Source organism: Syzygium oleosum, unplaced genomic scaffold, assembly GCF_021117445.2.
Source record: "Syzygium oleosum isolate NSW1041296 unplaced genomic scaffold, Sole_v2.1 Sole_v2.11, whole genome shotgun sequence".
Lineage (NCBI taxonomy): Eukaryota > Viridiplantae > Streptophyta > Magnoliopsida > Myrtales > Myrtaceae > Syzygium > Syzygium oleosum.
Genome location: NW_026607495.1, coordinates 1,755,934 through 1,772,073, shown reverse-complemented (window position 1 = coordinate 1,772,073; position 16,140 = coordinate 1,755,934). Strand labels below are relative to the sequence as shown.

The 16,140-nt window shown below is 42.0% G+C and overlaps 4 protein-coding genes across 4 annotated transcripts; 3 read left to right on the top strand and 1 right to left on the bottom strand.

Annotated features, from left to right (window-relative positions):
• Positions 1-1,175: 1,175 nt before the first annotated feature.
• On the top strand, positions 1,176-1,932 carry LOC115688057 (probable transcription repressor OFP9). The gene has a single exon (XM_030613792.2). The coding sequence runs from the start codon at positions 1,383-1,385 to the stop codon at positions 1,842-1,844; it is 462 nt and encodes a 153-aa protein (XP_030469652.2). The 5' UTR covers positions 1,176-1,382; the 3' UTR covers positions 1,845-1,932.
• Positions 1,933-2,642: 710 nt separating this feature from the next.
• On the bottom strand, positions 2,643-6,387 carry LOC115688082 (plastid-lipid-associated protein, chloroplastic-like). The gene is made up of 3 exons (XM_030613814.2): positions 5,691-6,387; positions 3,843-4,038; positions 2,643-3,078 (listed from the first exon to the last, which is right to left on the bottom strand). The coding sequence occupies exons 1-3, from the start codon at positions 6,149-6,151 to the stop codon at positions 2,764-2,766; spliced, it is 972 nt and encodes a 323-aa protein (XP_030469674.1). The 5' UTR covers positions 6,152-6,387; the 3' UTR covers positions 2,643-2,763.
• Positions 6,388-12,783: 6,396 nt separating this feature from the next.
• On the top strand, positions 12,784-14,683 carry LOC115688035 (uncharacterized). The gene is made up of 2 exons (XM_030613758.2): positions 12,784-13,442; positions 13,629-14,683. Exon 2 carries the CDS (start codon positions 13,689-13,691, stop codon positions 14,382-14,384), a length of 696 nt encoding a protein of 231 aa, XP_030469618.2. The 5' UTR covers positions 12,784-13,442; positions 13,629-13,688; the 3' UTR covers positions 14,385-14,683.
• Positions 14,684-15,690: 1,007 nt separating this feature from the next.
• Positions 15,691-16,140, top strand: LOC130139344 (pentatricopeptide repeat-containing protein At5g48910-like). The gene has a single exon (XM_056316144.1). It carries the CDS (start codon positions 15,691-15,693, stop codon positions 16,138-16,140), a length of 450 nt encoding a protein of 149 aa, XP_056172119.1.

Genomic DNA, 16,140 nt, shown 5'->3' with positions numbered 1-16,140 from the left:
TTTACCATTACGTCATTAAACTTAGATTTCAATCATTTGATAAACTGAATTTGTCATTTTTTGAAACATTCTTTGACCGAACTTCCGCCAATTTGTTGAGGTGCTAACGGGACGGCCATGTTGTGATGTTTAGCATGGATATGCTTTGACCGAATTTCAACCATTATTCCGTACATGTCCGCTGCCACGTCGGCACTTCACCGGAAAAGTTGATCGAATTCCGGCTGAAGTGTGCCGTCGCTATTTCTTTCCCGGGTCTCCTTTCGAAGTAAATGTTTAGTGCATTAGGTGACTGAAATCAAAGTACAGTAACCTAAATGGAAATCCACCAAAATTCAGCAATGTCATCCTAAATCTTTTATGTAATCGATCACTCATTCAAGACACAATGAAAAGATCCACATATGATAAGCCTTTTCATGGTTGGCCCTTATAGATTGTATCCGGTAGGAATTGGCCCAAGACCTCCACTATCTTTGAAGGTCTTCGCTTGAAAGTTCTGTGTACACCATTGTTCCTTAGAGTCTAGCGCGAAATATATTTTACTTCTTAACATTGACCGTTTGCTCTTAAGAAAATTTCATATAAACGCCAGAAATGAGATCATTTAAAAAAAAATAAGAGTTTAAAGTGAATTTTGTTTCAAATAAGAGCCTGAAATAACCAAGTCAGTCTCAAATAACGATCTGAACTCGCCAGCCGACCAAATGTTTGCCGGTAGGCATTTCCCGGCGAGTAAAACAGGGGCAATACTATATGAAATTCGCAATTGGGTGAAAAATGAAGAGGATCCTCAAATTGAATTGGGATCGGGTCCTTCCATCAAATTTTCACGTTTCCTCCTTCTTCATCTCCCTCTGCTCCTCTAGCAAATCGCTCTCTCCCCGAGATGATCGAGCTTACTCATGAGGCAAAATTCCTAGATCAAATCGCAAATAAAACAGCAACAACACTAGGGGATGTTAACTAAGCACCATTTGATTCGAATGTGGCTTATTTCAACTTTCTAAACTCAACAAAATTCCCCTTGTAACTACTACTCAAACCCTAAGAGTAAGAGCTCCACTAATCCTATTGTTTTCAAATCAACCACAACTTCCACAAAAGCATGCCACCAACCCCTACCCTATAAAGGGAATTAGATACTTTGAGATTTGTCCACACCATCATCACAATCCCCATTAACAATCCACATCCCCTCCAATCCCCTCGAAAAGCTTTTCTTCTCCCAACCACAGCTTCAACTCCTTTTGAAGGACATGTACCACAAGATACCAACTCGAGACACAATGATTCCCAATGAGACCCACTTGCTAATTTTGCTCATAAATGGTTTGCTTCTGCAAGAACTCGCTCAGAAAGTTTTTCCTTCATGACTGAGAATGAGGTGCTCAAGGCCATCCATGAAGCAGAGGCTTAAGAGTAGAGGGTGTGAGTACCTGTGTTGCAGTTGCAAGCTCAGTGTTTCCTCATCGGGGGAGGCTGATGAGAGCGATGATTCGGACCGGATCGGTACAATCTCGAGCGTGGCACATGCCATGGTTCAAGAGCGACTCGACCAGATGATAAGCGAGAGGCAAGAGGCGAGGCGTGCAGAGCAAAGGAGGCGAAGAACGGGAAGGACTGAATTCATTTTAATAGTCGCCGTAGAGATGGAATCTTATGATCCTATGCAAGATTTCAGAGACTCCATGGTGAAGATGATAACATCAACTGGAATCGTAGACACGAAAGGTCTTCGGCGACTATTGGATTGGTACCTCTCTGTGAATTGTGAGGAGAGCAGGAGTATGATATTGGAGGCATTTCATGAGGTTTGCTTTAACTTGTTTATTAGGAAGTAAATGAAATTGATGGACTTGTGGATTGTCCAAAGTGTAGGCTCATGCCAACAAGCCTACATTTAAATCATATTTGCATGTTGAAATCTTTTGCTAAGAAAGAGAGGCATCCTGGTTCAAACACAAACTTAACCACATGGGCATGCATGCAATGAAATCCATAAGTAACATCGAGTGGAAACCAGGTGAGGTCCAACAATATTAACTACTTGGTGAATAATGTTTGAATCAAACAAGAAATAGCACAGCCGTTCGGATGATAGAGAAAATCAACTTGAAAAACAGCTATTCGAGTCTATCAAATATACGCCCGTGCGTCGTTTAATCAGCAGACCAGCACACTACAGATTGAAAGATTATCACCAAAAAATATTGCACAGCTGCAGAAAGAAACCTTTGCACCTGTCTAGATTAGGTAAAAAAAAAAGGAAGACCATTATCAAACTTACAAATACTCTTTTAGCTGGCTATTCCAGAACAAGCATTATTGGTGTATATATATGTATAAACAACAGAGATGCTGTTGCTTCATGGATTATTGATCAGATTCATCGATTCATGATCAGGAAACCTCATCATCCTGAAGATGAATATTGTGCATGGGTATCTACTGAGGTTTGCAGACTGATGATATAAGTTCCTGCGTAAATTGAGTAGTCAAGGCTAGCCAGATTTGAGGTCATTGATCCAAAGGAAAAAAACCATGGGTTTGTCCAAAATCAATACATAATCAATATTAAGTAACTGAGGAAGTCGAGAAGGTAAGGCTTTGAGACAAAGAATTAAATTATTTCTCTATCCTATTTAAAACTCCTTTAAACTTTTTATATATAACTCATCCACATACACCACAGTTTCAAACATAGATATTCACTCAAACAAAGTACGTTGATCGCTAAAAGGAGTCTTCACTTTTAGTCATTTACGGTGACAACAAGGAGCTACCTTCCTTGATAAGAACAAAGACGCTTCCACCATCTCCCCTTGAGATACGGAGTTCTTCATCGAGGTAGGTGGTCAGTAGCCATGACTCGGCATTGCTGTTCGAGAGAGAGAATTTGATGGGCGGTTGGCTGGAGATGGTCTTTGCAACAGAGGAAGCAGTGTCCTGAACAGAGTTAATTAAACCTTTGAAAGGAGTGAGGTCAATCTTTTGTCCCAGAAACTCGACATTCTCCGGTAAGACAATTGAGTCCGTGAGCTGCGGAGTTCCAATGATGCCTTCATCGAACTTGATCTGAAATAACAGAGGAGAATGCATGACTGCCGTCTCTGCATGAAGGTAGGTCAGAAACTTATTGACCAAGGAAGATCCAACTCTTGACAGCTAAAGATGTAGATTCTCCAGGAGTAGTTTGCGGGCTGTTTATACATTTAGCCATCTATCTCTTTAGGGAAAACTTTACTTTGTGTTATTGCACTTTCACACTTTTTCTAATCAAATCCCTCTGACATCGAATAGAACTAAATTCAACTAACATGGCCATCAGACATCACCAGTATGATGCGGACAAAATATTCGGATGCTCATGTGCACGCGTGTGGAGAAATATAGCCAATCTGAACAACATCAGAAGATGATGTGGATTTAGTCCATGTGACACTACGACGTCATTCGATGGCCACGTCAGCTGCATCTGGCCGGATTTGGGGCAAGAGGAACTTGATTTGAAAATTTGTGAAAGTAGAATAATTGGATTAGATAATTTGAAAGTACATGGCCTTGATCAGAAAAGGCATCAATATACAAGGCCGAAAAGTAGAATTTTTTCCATTTTTTATGCTTGTGTTTCACATATTTTGTCTTTTGTCATTTTGGTTGACATTTTTATTAGCGCAAGTAACATGAAGCACTTTCGGTCCGGTATTTAGTTTCACTTGAGTGAAAAGCAATTTTTGCAGTTCCCTAATTTCCTTTGGCAAATAACAATTGAAACCCCTCATATAAAACGACCCTAGAGTTTTATCAGAGAGAATAACATTTAGGATCCAAGAATGAACCTGCACGCGCTTGGGGCTTCGGACTTCAAATTTGGCATTGGTGCTAAAAGAAGTTGTTGCCAGTGGACCAGAAAATTGGACAGAGTTCTGGACAGTGAAATTCTCCGAATCAATGGTCTGAGATATCTCCTCCACCTTCACCAATGGCAGGGTACCCCTTGCCAACAATGGAAATAATTGCGCAAAAGAGGTGTACCTGAAACCATATAATTTAGTTGAAATCATCATATACCTATGTGCACTTTGAGAGACAGCACAATGTCTATATGCAGTGCAAAAATGAATGGGCACCCAAGGAAACAGCTAAAATGAGGTAAAACCTCAAAGAGGATAATTGGAGAGACAATAGTTGATCCTTTGAAACACTTTGGGAAACAGCAGAAGACAAATGGAACAAGTGCATGCAATGAACAAGCACATATGTACGAAGACACACAAATTTCATCTCTGCAAGTAAGCATTTAGGTCTTTAAACACGGAATTGGCAGCACACGATACCGATTAGTAGATCAACACTTTAGATTCCTCTGACAAACTTTCTTGGTGCCACTGCTATCACAGAACTAGAACTTGTTTTTAGTCTTGGTTCATCATTTAAATTGATGAAAGTATGTAAAGCAAGTAACTTGAGAAAAGTCTGCAACTTGGAACAGTTTCTCCGTATTTCAGCCTCGTCAGATGTCATTGCTATAAGGTACATTTTCTTAAAAAAATCTCAATCATGAAGAAAAGTTTTGAGCTACAGAAATTATGTCCACAATCTTAAGAGACATCTCATTTGGAAAACACGATAAAAGCACTATACTCGAGCTGAGACAATAGGATTCAACACCATGAGTTCAAAACAAAGCAGCAGACACAAGTATCGACTATAGCAGCTACATGAAGGTCAAAGGAAAAGGAAAAAACTAAGACATGAGCCAAAACTTTAAGGAAAAACGTTCGGCACTTGGATCTTGTTAAAGATATGAATGGTTCTACACAAAATGAACTGTTGAGAAAGGATCATTTAACCAACCACCTGTGGAGGAAAAGAGCTTATGTGTTATTGTTGTAGACTAGCTCCACGGCATAAGCACAATAGTCTTACCGTGCTAGAATTTGATGAGATTTTATTTACAGCTAAGCTAAGCAGTATAATTTCATCAGAACTTAAGCAACCGAACATAATTCCAAACATGATGGCCGAGTTTTGTCCTTTTGCTAGTCTCGCAGTACATGACTCCAATATGATGTGATCTGGTACCCATTCTCTGTTTCTTCCTTTGAGATAGTACAGACCATGTTAAAATAATGGTACTGGTAGATAGTGACTCAACACTTTTTAGTTTTGCCCACTGGGTTTAGTTGTCTTGCTACTTCCAGTAAATACTTGTCGAATTTATTATACTTTCTGGACATGGCATGTGAAACTAAAGCCGAGTTGAATAGCCAAACTTCTTCCAGATCATTTATTACAGATCACATGATCAACCTGATAGTTCTCACATGAGCAGCCAAACCATACTAACCATCAAAACTAAGGTTGGATGAGCTGCTTTCTAAAGTTTCCAGTTTCCATCTTTTCCTGAGAGTTTTCTGCAATCTTTTTGTTTGTTCTTGTGATTTTACTCCAAAGCTCCTAGAATTCACATTCAATATTTCCTCCTAAATTATTCTTCAGTATTTGATTGAGTAACAACGTACACTTGAACTCAGCTAATGCATTTACTGGTCAAGACAAAGACCTTTTTTTTTGTTTTGGTCGAATGTTAAGACAAAGACTAACCACGATCAAGAAAGTCACAAAAGAATTCCCACTCATCAACCAATCCAAATCAAACAAAACCCGAAAAAAACGAAACTTACGCAAGAATCCACTTCCCGTTGAGCATCGTCAGGGCCTCCGTCGGAGCCGGGGTCGGGTTCCGCGCCTCGAGCTGCGTGATCAGCTCCACGATCTCCGCCCTCGTCTCGCTCGTCGCCCTCAACCCGCGGTCCGTCCCGTAGAACGAATCCACCAGCGCCTTCTTCAGCCCGGCGATCTCCGCCACGTCCTTCGGCGGCTCCTCCTCCGCCACCGCCACGCCGGCCCCGCCCACCGGCTCCTCCTCATCCTTCTCGGGCACCCACTCGCCGTCGTCCGCGGCCCTGACCCGGAACACGGGCCGGAAGCGACCCGGCTCGCGGCGGGGCTGGATTCTTGAATTGCCGGCGATTGCGGGGCCGGCGACGGCGAGAACCGAGGGCCTGGGGGAGAATTGGCGGTGGGGCGGCTTCGATGACAGAGACGCGCATGGGAAATGGATGAGCTGCGAGAGGGTGGACATTTTGGGGCCAAGAACAAGATTCTTGACGGTTCTTGATTTTCCGGTGAGGAACAGGGGAGGTTCTTGCGGAACAGAGCAGCGACGGGGCGACGAACAGAGGAAGGTTTTCCGTGAACAGAGCAAGGCCCAGAACGAAGGATGCGCTTTCGTTCCAAACTACAGATCCGCGACAAGACGAAGCGAATGAACGACCGAAGAGACCGACGACGATCGGAGACTTGGGAGAGTTCTAGGTTTCGACGAAGCAAAGAACCGCGTGCTATAAAACTGCCAAGATGAGATTTTGGGAAGCTCTGGCGGAAAGACGATTTTACCCCTAGTTAAGAACTCTATTTTTTCAACTCTTTATTTTGGGAGTAATTATAAAAGTTAATCGCTCTTAATTTGGTAGCAATGGATATGCTAAATCGCTCTTAATTTGGTAGTCGGTACTGCTGAGGGTCAAAAGCAGTGTATCTTTGATTGGTAGGAGGAGAAGATAAAAGATGCTGTCTTTTTTAAGTAAGAAGTCTATCTTGAATTGCAACGCTCTGAATTCATGAAATATCTTATTAATTCATGAGATTGGTAGTAGTAAAAACGTCAATCGCTCTTGATTAGGCAGTCATACTCTTTGATTGGGTTGGGTTGGGGGGCAATAGGTGTTTTTTTTTTCTAAGTAAAGAAGCTTATCTTGAATTTTAAAGCATTATGAGCTCATGAAGTATCATATTAATTCATGCAGTTGGTATAATGGAAAGGTCAACCACTCTAATCACTCCTAAACATCAATCACTTTTTGAGATTATAGTAAAAGTTTGTGAGTTTTGTTTAGATTAAAAACTGATCGGACAAGAATTTAGATTGAATATAAAGTAAGAGGTTTTTTTAGTAGTGTTTTGTACCTCCAAAGATGTTGCCATAATGATCACATGCTTATGTCGGTTTTGTTTTGGACGTACTATTAAAATTTATGGGGAGGGCGTTTTGGTCATTGCAGTGATGAGGTGGGTCCCCCAAAATCTGTGGGACCTCTCCTTGTGAGGCCTCGTGTTTTGACACATGGACTGTTGTCGAGCTAGGAGAGAGGAAAATAAAATGAAGGAAAAAGAACGAGACCATCTTAATATGAGAGGTTGGGAAATGCCTTCGTAGTTTTGTATGAATCCAGCAACCATTGTTTTGGCATGACTATGAATTCCAGAACTTTTGAGGACTCTTATGACAAATCTGATTTCTCTAACCAAGTGTTTCCAAGCACATCCACCATTCGTTTCCATTCCATATACATTACCTTCGAGGTATACATCTGGTTCGATTCGGTTCGATTCAATTCGGGAATTGGACCGAACAGACCTAGACCAATCAGTTCTAGGCCAATTCTGAGAAGAATCGGTTTGGCGAAGTTAGAACTGGTTCTACCTGAAAATCTATTCAAACCGGTTTAACTGGAGTCTCTTCTGGAAAAAGAATATTTTACACCCACCGAGAATCGAACCATGGTTTTCTAACATTAGTTAATAACATAATCACTTAATCAACACATGTTTTTGTAGTGCAGTGAGGCAACTTTATATTTTTATTACAAGAATTTGATTTTTCATAAATAAATAAAAAAACATAGACAAATGGGCCGATTCTCAGATGGAAATAGTGAATCAAATCGGAACTGGCAGTTCCCAGTTCTAATCTTTTGGAACCCAGAGTCGCGGAGTCAATTTTCTAGGTTCTAGATCGAGAATTGATCGATCTTATATAATAAATAGATGATCCAAAAACAGGACCTCGTGATATAAAGATTTTGACAAATTGTATGGTAGCTCAAGAGCTTTGCCCTTTAGAGAAACAAGAAAATATTATCAGCTAGTGTTGGAGAAGGAGAAATCCAAGTTGGAAACTTCCTATGTGAACAAGCCATCGTTTTCATCAATGATAAAGGGATATACCAAAAAACTAAATTAAATGCTTGTTCACCATTTGTCGTATTCTAATTGAACCTGATGTAGCTAAGCTACCAGTATCAAACGGATGAAGATATACGACATTATAAAATTTTACATTTCATCATAGATATTAAACTTGTTATTTTTCTATATACTTTCTTGTTAATTATATACCTACTTCTAAACTTAATTGGGCTTGTTTGTTCAGCCCATAATTTGGAAACCATTTTCAGCTGATCGGGGTGCACCATTCCGATTAGAGGTGATCAGTTTTTGGGTAAGTAAATTCCAGCCTTGGAATCTGGACTAGAACTGACCTTGTTAAAATCGGTTCCCAGCGAAACCTATCATGTTTACCCTGAAAATCGACCCTAGAGCCTAGTGTGTTTTTCCGGTCCGATTCCAAGGTCTACTTAGGAATCACTTTCTTTTTTTTCCCTTCATTTTTTTTAAAAAATCGAGACAAATAGTAATTACAGCAAACTAGTCTAATCAATAAGTTAGCCCTAAGTAAAAAAATTGATATAAAACAAACAAACATATAAAGCAATAGAGAAGTTAAGTTCATTTATTAAAAATAAATCATCTTCTTTCAACTTCATAAAACAAGTTCCAACTTGAATAAGGACCTATTTTCCATGGCCAGTTCAGTTCGATCCTAAGTAGAACCAGGCCGGTTGCACTTCCCTAGTCCTCCTGATCATGAAATTTCTCGAGATGGTCGCGGCTTGAGTGAGTGGTTTTAGGGTCCGACCCGATCCACTCAAACCCGCCAATTTTCCTAAGTAATTTCTCTTTTTTTTTCCTTAAATTATGTTGTGAACGACCTTGGGTTTGAACACTAGAAGGTTGATCCGGAAGCCCAACAAGACAATTTGGGCGTGAAAATGTTTCATAAAGGCCTGTCCCGAGTTCACACGATAGGCCCATGAATAGGTGAGAGTTCTTTGCTTCTTCATTTGGCCGAGTCTACATGGAGATTTCTTTTGTTAAAGTAAAGTTTGTGTTCAATTGGGCCTAGTCCTTGGAGAGTAAAGGCATATTTAGTCGTTCATATCGCCTGGTCCTTGAGTTATTTGTCGCTCATCTTTGCCGTCAAGTATAATTTGGAATGGGGTGATCGGTTTCAAATCAGGTCGATTCTTAGACTAGAATTGGGAATCGACCATGTGAACTCCAGATTCAAAAGATTGAAATTGAAAAACGAACCGATCGATCTTCAAACTACTGGTTGTTGTTATCTATTGAAATGTCTCACATCGTATGACTATCGGGTTTCTATACTTTTTATATATGTGTGGACTCTCTCGCCTATTAGTTTAAACTTTTGGATTTGACATTTTAACATGGCATCATAGCCAGGTTGTACACCGTTTTATTTTGTGTGTGCACCCACTTCGTCCGTCAAAGGGTGTTGAAATTGGACATTCTACTATAGGGCATATATATATATATATATATATATATATATATATATATATATATATATATGTGTGTGTGTGTGTGTGTGTTATGTGGTCTCTCACCCAATATTACCGATAACATTATTTTTTCATGTTGAAGATCATGCTTCGAATCTTGAAGGGTGGAAAAGTATCCAAAATCGATTTAGAGCCAGTTCAATCAGGGAACCGCACTGATTGAATCGGTAGTTTCTACCTTGAAATCAAGAACCGAATTGATTCTACATGAAATCGGCCTTAAACTGGTCGGTCTAGACCAAAAACCGGGCTGAATCGGATCTAATGCTTATCCCTAATTTTTGAATGCTAAACCTTGAAATATCGTTCTGCGATCTGGTGCATACGCTTCGTATCCTTCAAAATCATCGAACCCAATTGAGCTCTACATATGAACTTGACTAATCTTATAGAATCAAACATGTCATGCCAAGCTCCACATATGAAATTGGCTATGGAACCTCTCTACCACATACAAATTCCTCTTCGTGTTCTTAAGTCAATCCCAAATTCACATCTTTGGACAAAAGAGAAAGAACTGGAAACGAAAAGGACCAGACACCAACCCTCAATAGTCAATCCCAATCATTGATTCCACGATGTCATCTCATCATGATCCCCTCCCTCAGCCTGCTGTTGGGGGGATTTCTTTGACCAAAAGGCCAAAGCGGCAAGCCGTTTTGAAATTGAAAAATCTTCATGATCAGATTGGGGTCACGTCAGCTTTGGCAGGTCCAGCTTTCTTCTCCTCCCCTTTTTATAAAGGAAAAGTGATCGAGTGATTACGTACTTAACTTCAATTCCGGCGCTTTCCCTTTGGCCAAATCCCAACCCGAATTGTCCCTATTCTAATCATATGTTGTTATCCATTAGGTGCATAATTGAGTTTTACATAGATGCAAACATTATTATGGCAAATTCAAACCCAAAAGAGAGTTGATAACTATAGCTTAGATGGATGATCGGGAAAGATTGATTTCGTTGAATTAGGGGATCGGATCGGCAGTGTACGTGTGATAAGTAATTGCTCCGATTTCTTTGAGTGTATGTGTGAAGATAGCACTAAAGCCGACATCTTTTGTGAGGATGGCTTGACTCCGCCAAAGATAGGGTGATCATCAAGCTCGGTTCAATTCGAGAATTGACTGTGATCATTAAGATTTGAACAATGGTCTCCACCATAAAGAAACTAGTTTTCTTATTGGAAAGATGCAATTTCTAAATTTTATGATAAACTTGTTAGTTTTTTTGCTAAATGAAAGAAAAGTGACCAGTTCACAAGTAGATTCAAGGACTGGGAATCGCTCGGTTAAGAAATTGACCGATTCAATTTCTAGTTCCGATTTTTCAAAATTGTGAATCACAATATTGGTTCTCAATTCTAGGTTGAGAATTGACTCGTTATGAAATTGCTCACCCATAGTCAAAGAGGATCCTGATAGATTCCAACTAGATACGCGATTAGATATTTTCATCAATTTTCATACAATTGGTATTAGTGATTTTGAGCACATATTCGACGACACTTAGATTGCAAGTCGATCAAACTTAAGGTTTTGACCGCAAACTTTAACCAGATGATGATGGGAGGTGGACGCACAGGAGGCAGGCAAGAACTCACTTGGGTACCATCGACTCAGCTCGACTTGATTATATCTAAATGATTATTCGAGTTAAAGCAATATTAAGACAGGATGTTATAACTGACTTTTTACCTTTGTGATTTCCTAATTTTACTTATCACATTCGCACTAGCATGATGCATATGTATTATTCGTAAGGGTAAAGAAACACTTCTTGGTTAAGCTGTTACATAAATAGAATCAACGGCTTTCGATTATGATGTGCCGAGGACATTAGCACCAAATAACACATCAAATTGAAGGAAAGAAGCATATATGATGATCTTTTAACACTTCTTTCAATACTTATAAAGACAATGTTTGAGATTTGTAGAGACGTCGCTAAATTAATTCATTTGGTTCGCTAAAGTATCGAGGCTTAGCTCAGAACCTAGACCAACATTTTTTTCCCTAATTAACACCACAACAGAAAAACATTATAGTGGCATAACTATCTGTCTCATGATACCCAAAGAGATTAACCCTACACTAATCCTTCTTTCAAGCTTTAATCAATCTCCTAGTACATATCCTTACCTCAACAGTTATACCGGCAGAATATATCCTCAATCTACACCATTTAAAATTTATATAATTCTAGACCTTCTCACAACGTACTGGTCCATCCGGCTTTTGCAGCGCCGATCATGTGCTCGTATTGTCTTAATAAAGCGAAAAATCTTCTTGATTTCACTGAGAGTTGTACGTAAGGTATACACTAATGACCCACTAATGACCTCAGAATGATGTTGCTTCGTGTATGAAAAACCCTCAAAAGCACGAAACAAGTTGAGTTGACATAGGAAAACCTAGCTAGCTGCACATGTGTGCATGACTATACATTCACAAATTTGATATTAGACAGAAGCAACTAGTTGACATAGCTGAGTTAATTACGGAGTTTTGCGAAGTTCAATGCAAGGGTTCAACTAGCATTATTGTGTACTAAGTCATAGATAAGCAAGCAAAGCGTCATTTCGAAGGCGTCCTTTAACTTTCTTTTTTTAATCTCTTTTCTTTTTAATAAATTGGCCTCCTCACCCCATTCATTCAAATATGAAATTTTTAAATATTATTGAATCTTTTTTAGTTTCTTCAATTGTGACGTCAATATACTTATGAAGCCATTAAAATAAGCAAACAATTCTTGATACATAGTGGACTTTTTAAGGGATGATTATACAAATGGTTCATGAATTTTACTTTAATGTACAATGTGGTCTCAGAATTTTTAATTTGTTTAATGTGGTTCCTGAATTTTAACCTAATGTGCAATATGATCCCTGAACTTTTAGTAAATGTTCAATCTAGTCGCTCAATTATGTAATTCCTGGATTCAACCTAGTCCCTGGATTATCTAGTCTATGGATAAAATTGAACATGTACCAAAATTTTATGGACCGCACTGAACAGATTAAAAGTTTAGGAATCACATTGCATATTATGTTGAAGTTCATGGATTATATTGAATAAATTAAAAGTTGAGGGATCATATCACCAATTTAGATGTAATTTATACCATTTTCCCTTATCGTAAGTTTTGTTAATTATTTTGAATATCGAAAATCAAACTCCGCGAGCCCACACCCTTTGAAATAAAAAGAAGGAGAGGAGCAAGAGAGGGAAAAGCAAAACGGACGATTCCCGATTCCACAGTCCCACATGCAAATGCCGCGGGGGGCCCGCGGGAGGGCGCCACGTGGCGCGACCCTCGATTCCGGAGCCGGCTTCCGTGGCCCTCTTTGACCTCGTTTTCCGCCGGCGGAAGCTCGCATCTTCCGACCCCCGGTGACAAAGTCATCGTCGTGGCCAGGAGCGCGAAACAAGAGGAAAACGCAAGGCGGAAACGTACAAAGAAGAGGCAAGCCAAGCGAATGCCACTGTACTCGGAAGAGGATAGATAACAAGAACGAGGTCAACAGTTTCTTGTTCGCGTTTGATGTCTGAAGCTGAGCTCCACAATGTCCCGAAGCTCATCTCTCTCCCGGCTCGCTCCGTGACAGAACAGCAGGAGATGAAACCGATATAAAAGATCTCTCTCTCTCTCTCTCTCTGTCTTCCCTTCGCTTCTATTTTGTCCTTTCCTCGCTCTCTTCCAGCTTTTTATTCTCTCCTCCTCCCACGAGACAAAGCTGTGTCTGCAGGACTATCCAGTGCCCATCCTCTCTCTCTCTCTCTCTCTCTGATGAGTTAAACCAGAGGTGGGCTGTGCTGTTGCCCTCAGTTCTGTTCTGTTCTGTTCCGTGTTGTGTCATTCCTTGAAGGGACTCACGAGACTTCCACCACCGTAAGCCCCTCTTAATTCCCCTCACAATCTTCCACTGATTTTTTTTTAGTTTTGCTGCGGTACGTTCATGTTTTCCTCGAGATATAATTTCTTTAAAGGAAGAGATTCGTTTCACTTTTGGCATTCTTGATGTCTTTGGGCTTCTGGGTGTGAGCCAAGATGAGCCAACTCGGGGTGATGTTGCAGGAACCGGGCGCCGGAGGGAGGCCGTCGACGACCATCCTCGGCCTGCTGAGGGGAGAGAAAATGGAGGGCTTCGACCGGAGGAGGAGGAGGAGGAGGAAGAGGAGCCTGAAGGAGCGGCTGGGGTTGAAAGGCATGGGCTGCTGCGGCGGTCCGATATGGGGCTTCCGGACCACCACCATCAGCGTCCGGGACGACGACGACGAGGGCGACACCGAGATCCACCACCAGCTGCCCCAGCAGCCACCCCATCAGAATTCAGACCCGACCAGCCTATCGGGTCCGCAACCGGCCTTCGACCCGATCGACCGGGCCCTCGATCCGGGTTGCGGCGTGGCGGAGGCGCAGCCGGCCGGGTCGGCCATGAACCTCGCGGCGGCGCTGGCGGCGGAGCGGCAGTACAGGGCGGCGTCGCACGAGCCGGAGGGGGGGGACGACACCGCGGGCGGGGCGGGGGCCCGGCCGGACCGGACCGGGGGGCCGACCGAGCCGGGGACGCCGCTGAGGGTGTCGCTGATGAGGCTGCTGGAGGAGACGGACGGCAGCGACGGCGGGGACGGGGCGGACGGCGGCGGCAGCGGCGGCGGGGTGGTGGGGAGCGACGCGGTGTGCTGCGTGTGCATGGGGCGGAAGAAGGGCGCGGCGTTTATCCCGTGCGGGCACACCTACTGTAGGGTGTGCTCCCGGGAGCTGTGGTTGAACCGAGGGAGCTGTCCCCTCTGCAACCGCCAGATCCTCGAGATCCTCGACATCTTCTGAATCCGACGGTCCCCCACGCGCGCCTCTGTGTTCGCGATGCGTCAATTTGTGGAGGAATTTTTTATTTAATTTTTTTTCCTTTTTTTATTTTTATTTTCGATTCTATTGATTTCAGCAAAAGTGAAAAAGAAAAAAAGAAGGAAAAAAAAAAAGACATGAATGCGTCGCGGGTGAATTTGGTGTTACAAAGCTCGGGTTGGGACCAATCCCCACCAGTTCATTTGTGGGGAGGAGATGTATCGTTAGCCGTGTAATCTGACCCATGTTTGAAAATATACAATTAAATTGGATTGAAGTGATTGAAAGTGTCGAGGAAATTTGTTCGATTTCCGGGTTCTCGATGGATGAAAGAAGCTTGTGTAAGATGATGTCGCGCTTGAGAAAATCACGAGATCTTGTCATCAGTTTGTAAGCAATGCATCGATATAAGATGTTAGCTCATGAGAGAGTAATCCCTTGCAAATTCTTTCGTCCGGTCATTGATGACCTCTTAGATTGTGTATCAATATGGATGCATATCAGGACACTGCTATTCAAGATTCTAGAGAGCTACGAGTAAAGAGAACACCTTTCGGGAGTATTGACACCCACTAAAAAAAAACATGGATTTTGCCACGGAAATTTGCGACGGGAATTTTTCGTCGCTAATTTACGACGAAATTTGCGACGGAATTTTTTTTCCGTCGCAAATTACCGACGAAAATTATTCGTCGCTAATTTGTGACGGAATTTGCCACGAAATAAAAATTCGTCGCAAATTTGCGACGGAAAAAAAATCCGTCGGAAATTTGCGACGGATCTATTTTCTGTCGCAAAATCCGTCTCAAATTTGCGACGGATTCCAAAAATTGTATTGCATTTTCCAAAAATTTGCGACAGAAACAAATTCTGTCGCAAATTTTTGAGACGAAAAAAGAATCCGTCGCAAAAATTTGCGACGGAAACAAAATCCGTCGCAAAAATTTGCGACGAAAAAGAAAATTTGCGACGGAAAAAGAATCCGTCGCAAATTTGCGAAGAAAAAAAAAATCCGTCGCAAATTTGCGATGGAAACAAAATATATTCGTCGCTAAAATTTGCGACGAAATATAAAATTCGTCGCAAATTTAATTAAAAAAAGAGCGCCCCAAAGGGGCCCAAAGGGGCGGCGGCTCCTCCCCCCGTCGAGGGCAAGGAGGTGGTGGTCGGCGGCGACGGATCGGAAGCAGAGGATCAACATCGACGACGTGCTCTCGGCCTCCGGTACGCGCGCGCGGTCTTCCACCAGATGCGCCGACCCAATTGCTTTTCTTGGAACTCCATCATTATGGCTCTTGCCGAGAGCGACGACGACACCACAAAGTTGGAAGCTCTGGCCCTGTTCCGCGAGATGGTCCGGGGTGGCCACGTGGAGCCCAACGGGTTCACGTTCCCTCCGGTGTTGAAGGCTTGTGCGAGGTTGGGGATGGTGAAGGAAGGGAGGCAGGTTCATGGGATGGTTGCTAAGTGTGGTCTGGATGGTGACGAGTTTGTTCTTAGTAACCTTGTCAGAATGTATGTGCTCTGCGGTGTCATGGAGGATGCTTACGTTTTGTTTGATGAGAGAATTGTTCGGAGTGGTGGAGTGGGGAAGAAGATGAATCTCAGGAGGCAAGAGGGGGACGTGGTTTTGTGGAATGTGATGGTCGATGGGTATGTTAGAATGGGGGATCTTAGAGCTGCTCGTGAGCTGTTCGATAAAATGCCTCAGAGAAGTGTTGTGTCATGGAATGGGTGA

Bases quoted from the DNA above. Each gene is read 5' to 3' on its own strand.
- LOC115688057 (XM_030613792.2), top strand. From the start codon at position 1,383: ATGAGGTGCTCAAGGCCATCCATGAAGCAGAGGCTTAAGAGTAGAGGG.
- LOC115688082 (XM_030613814.2), bottom strand. From the start codon at position 6,151: ATGTCCACCCTCTCGCAGCTCATCCATTTCCCATGCGCGTCTCTGTCA. The intron at 4,039-5,690 runs GTAAGTTTCGTT...ATATGGTTTCAG, and splicing joins AACGGGAAGTGGATTCTTGC to GTACACCTCTTTTGCGCAAT. The intron at 3,079-3,842 runs GTTCATTCTTGG...CTGTTATTTCAG, and splicing joins GAAGCCCCAAGCGCGTGCAG to ATCAAGTTCGATGAAGGCAT.
- LOC115688035 (XM_030613758.2), top strand. From the start codon at position 13,689: ATGGAGGGCTTCGACCGGAGGAGGAGGAGGAGGAGGAAGAGGAGCCTG.
- LOC130139344 (XM_056316144.1), top strand. From the start codon at position 15,691: ATGGCTCTTGCCGAGAGCGACGACGACACCACAAAGTTGGAAGCTCTG.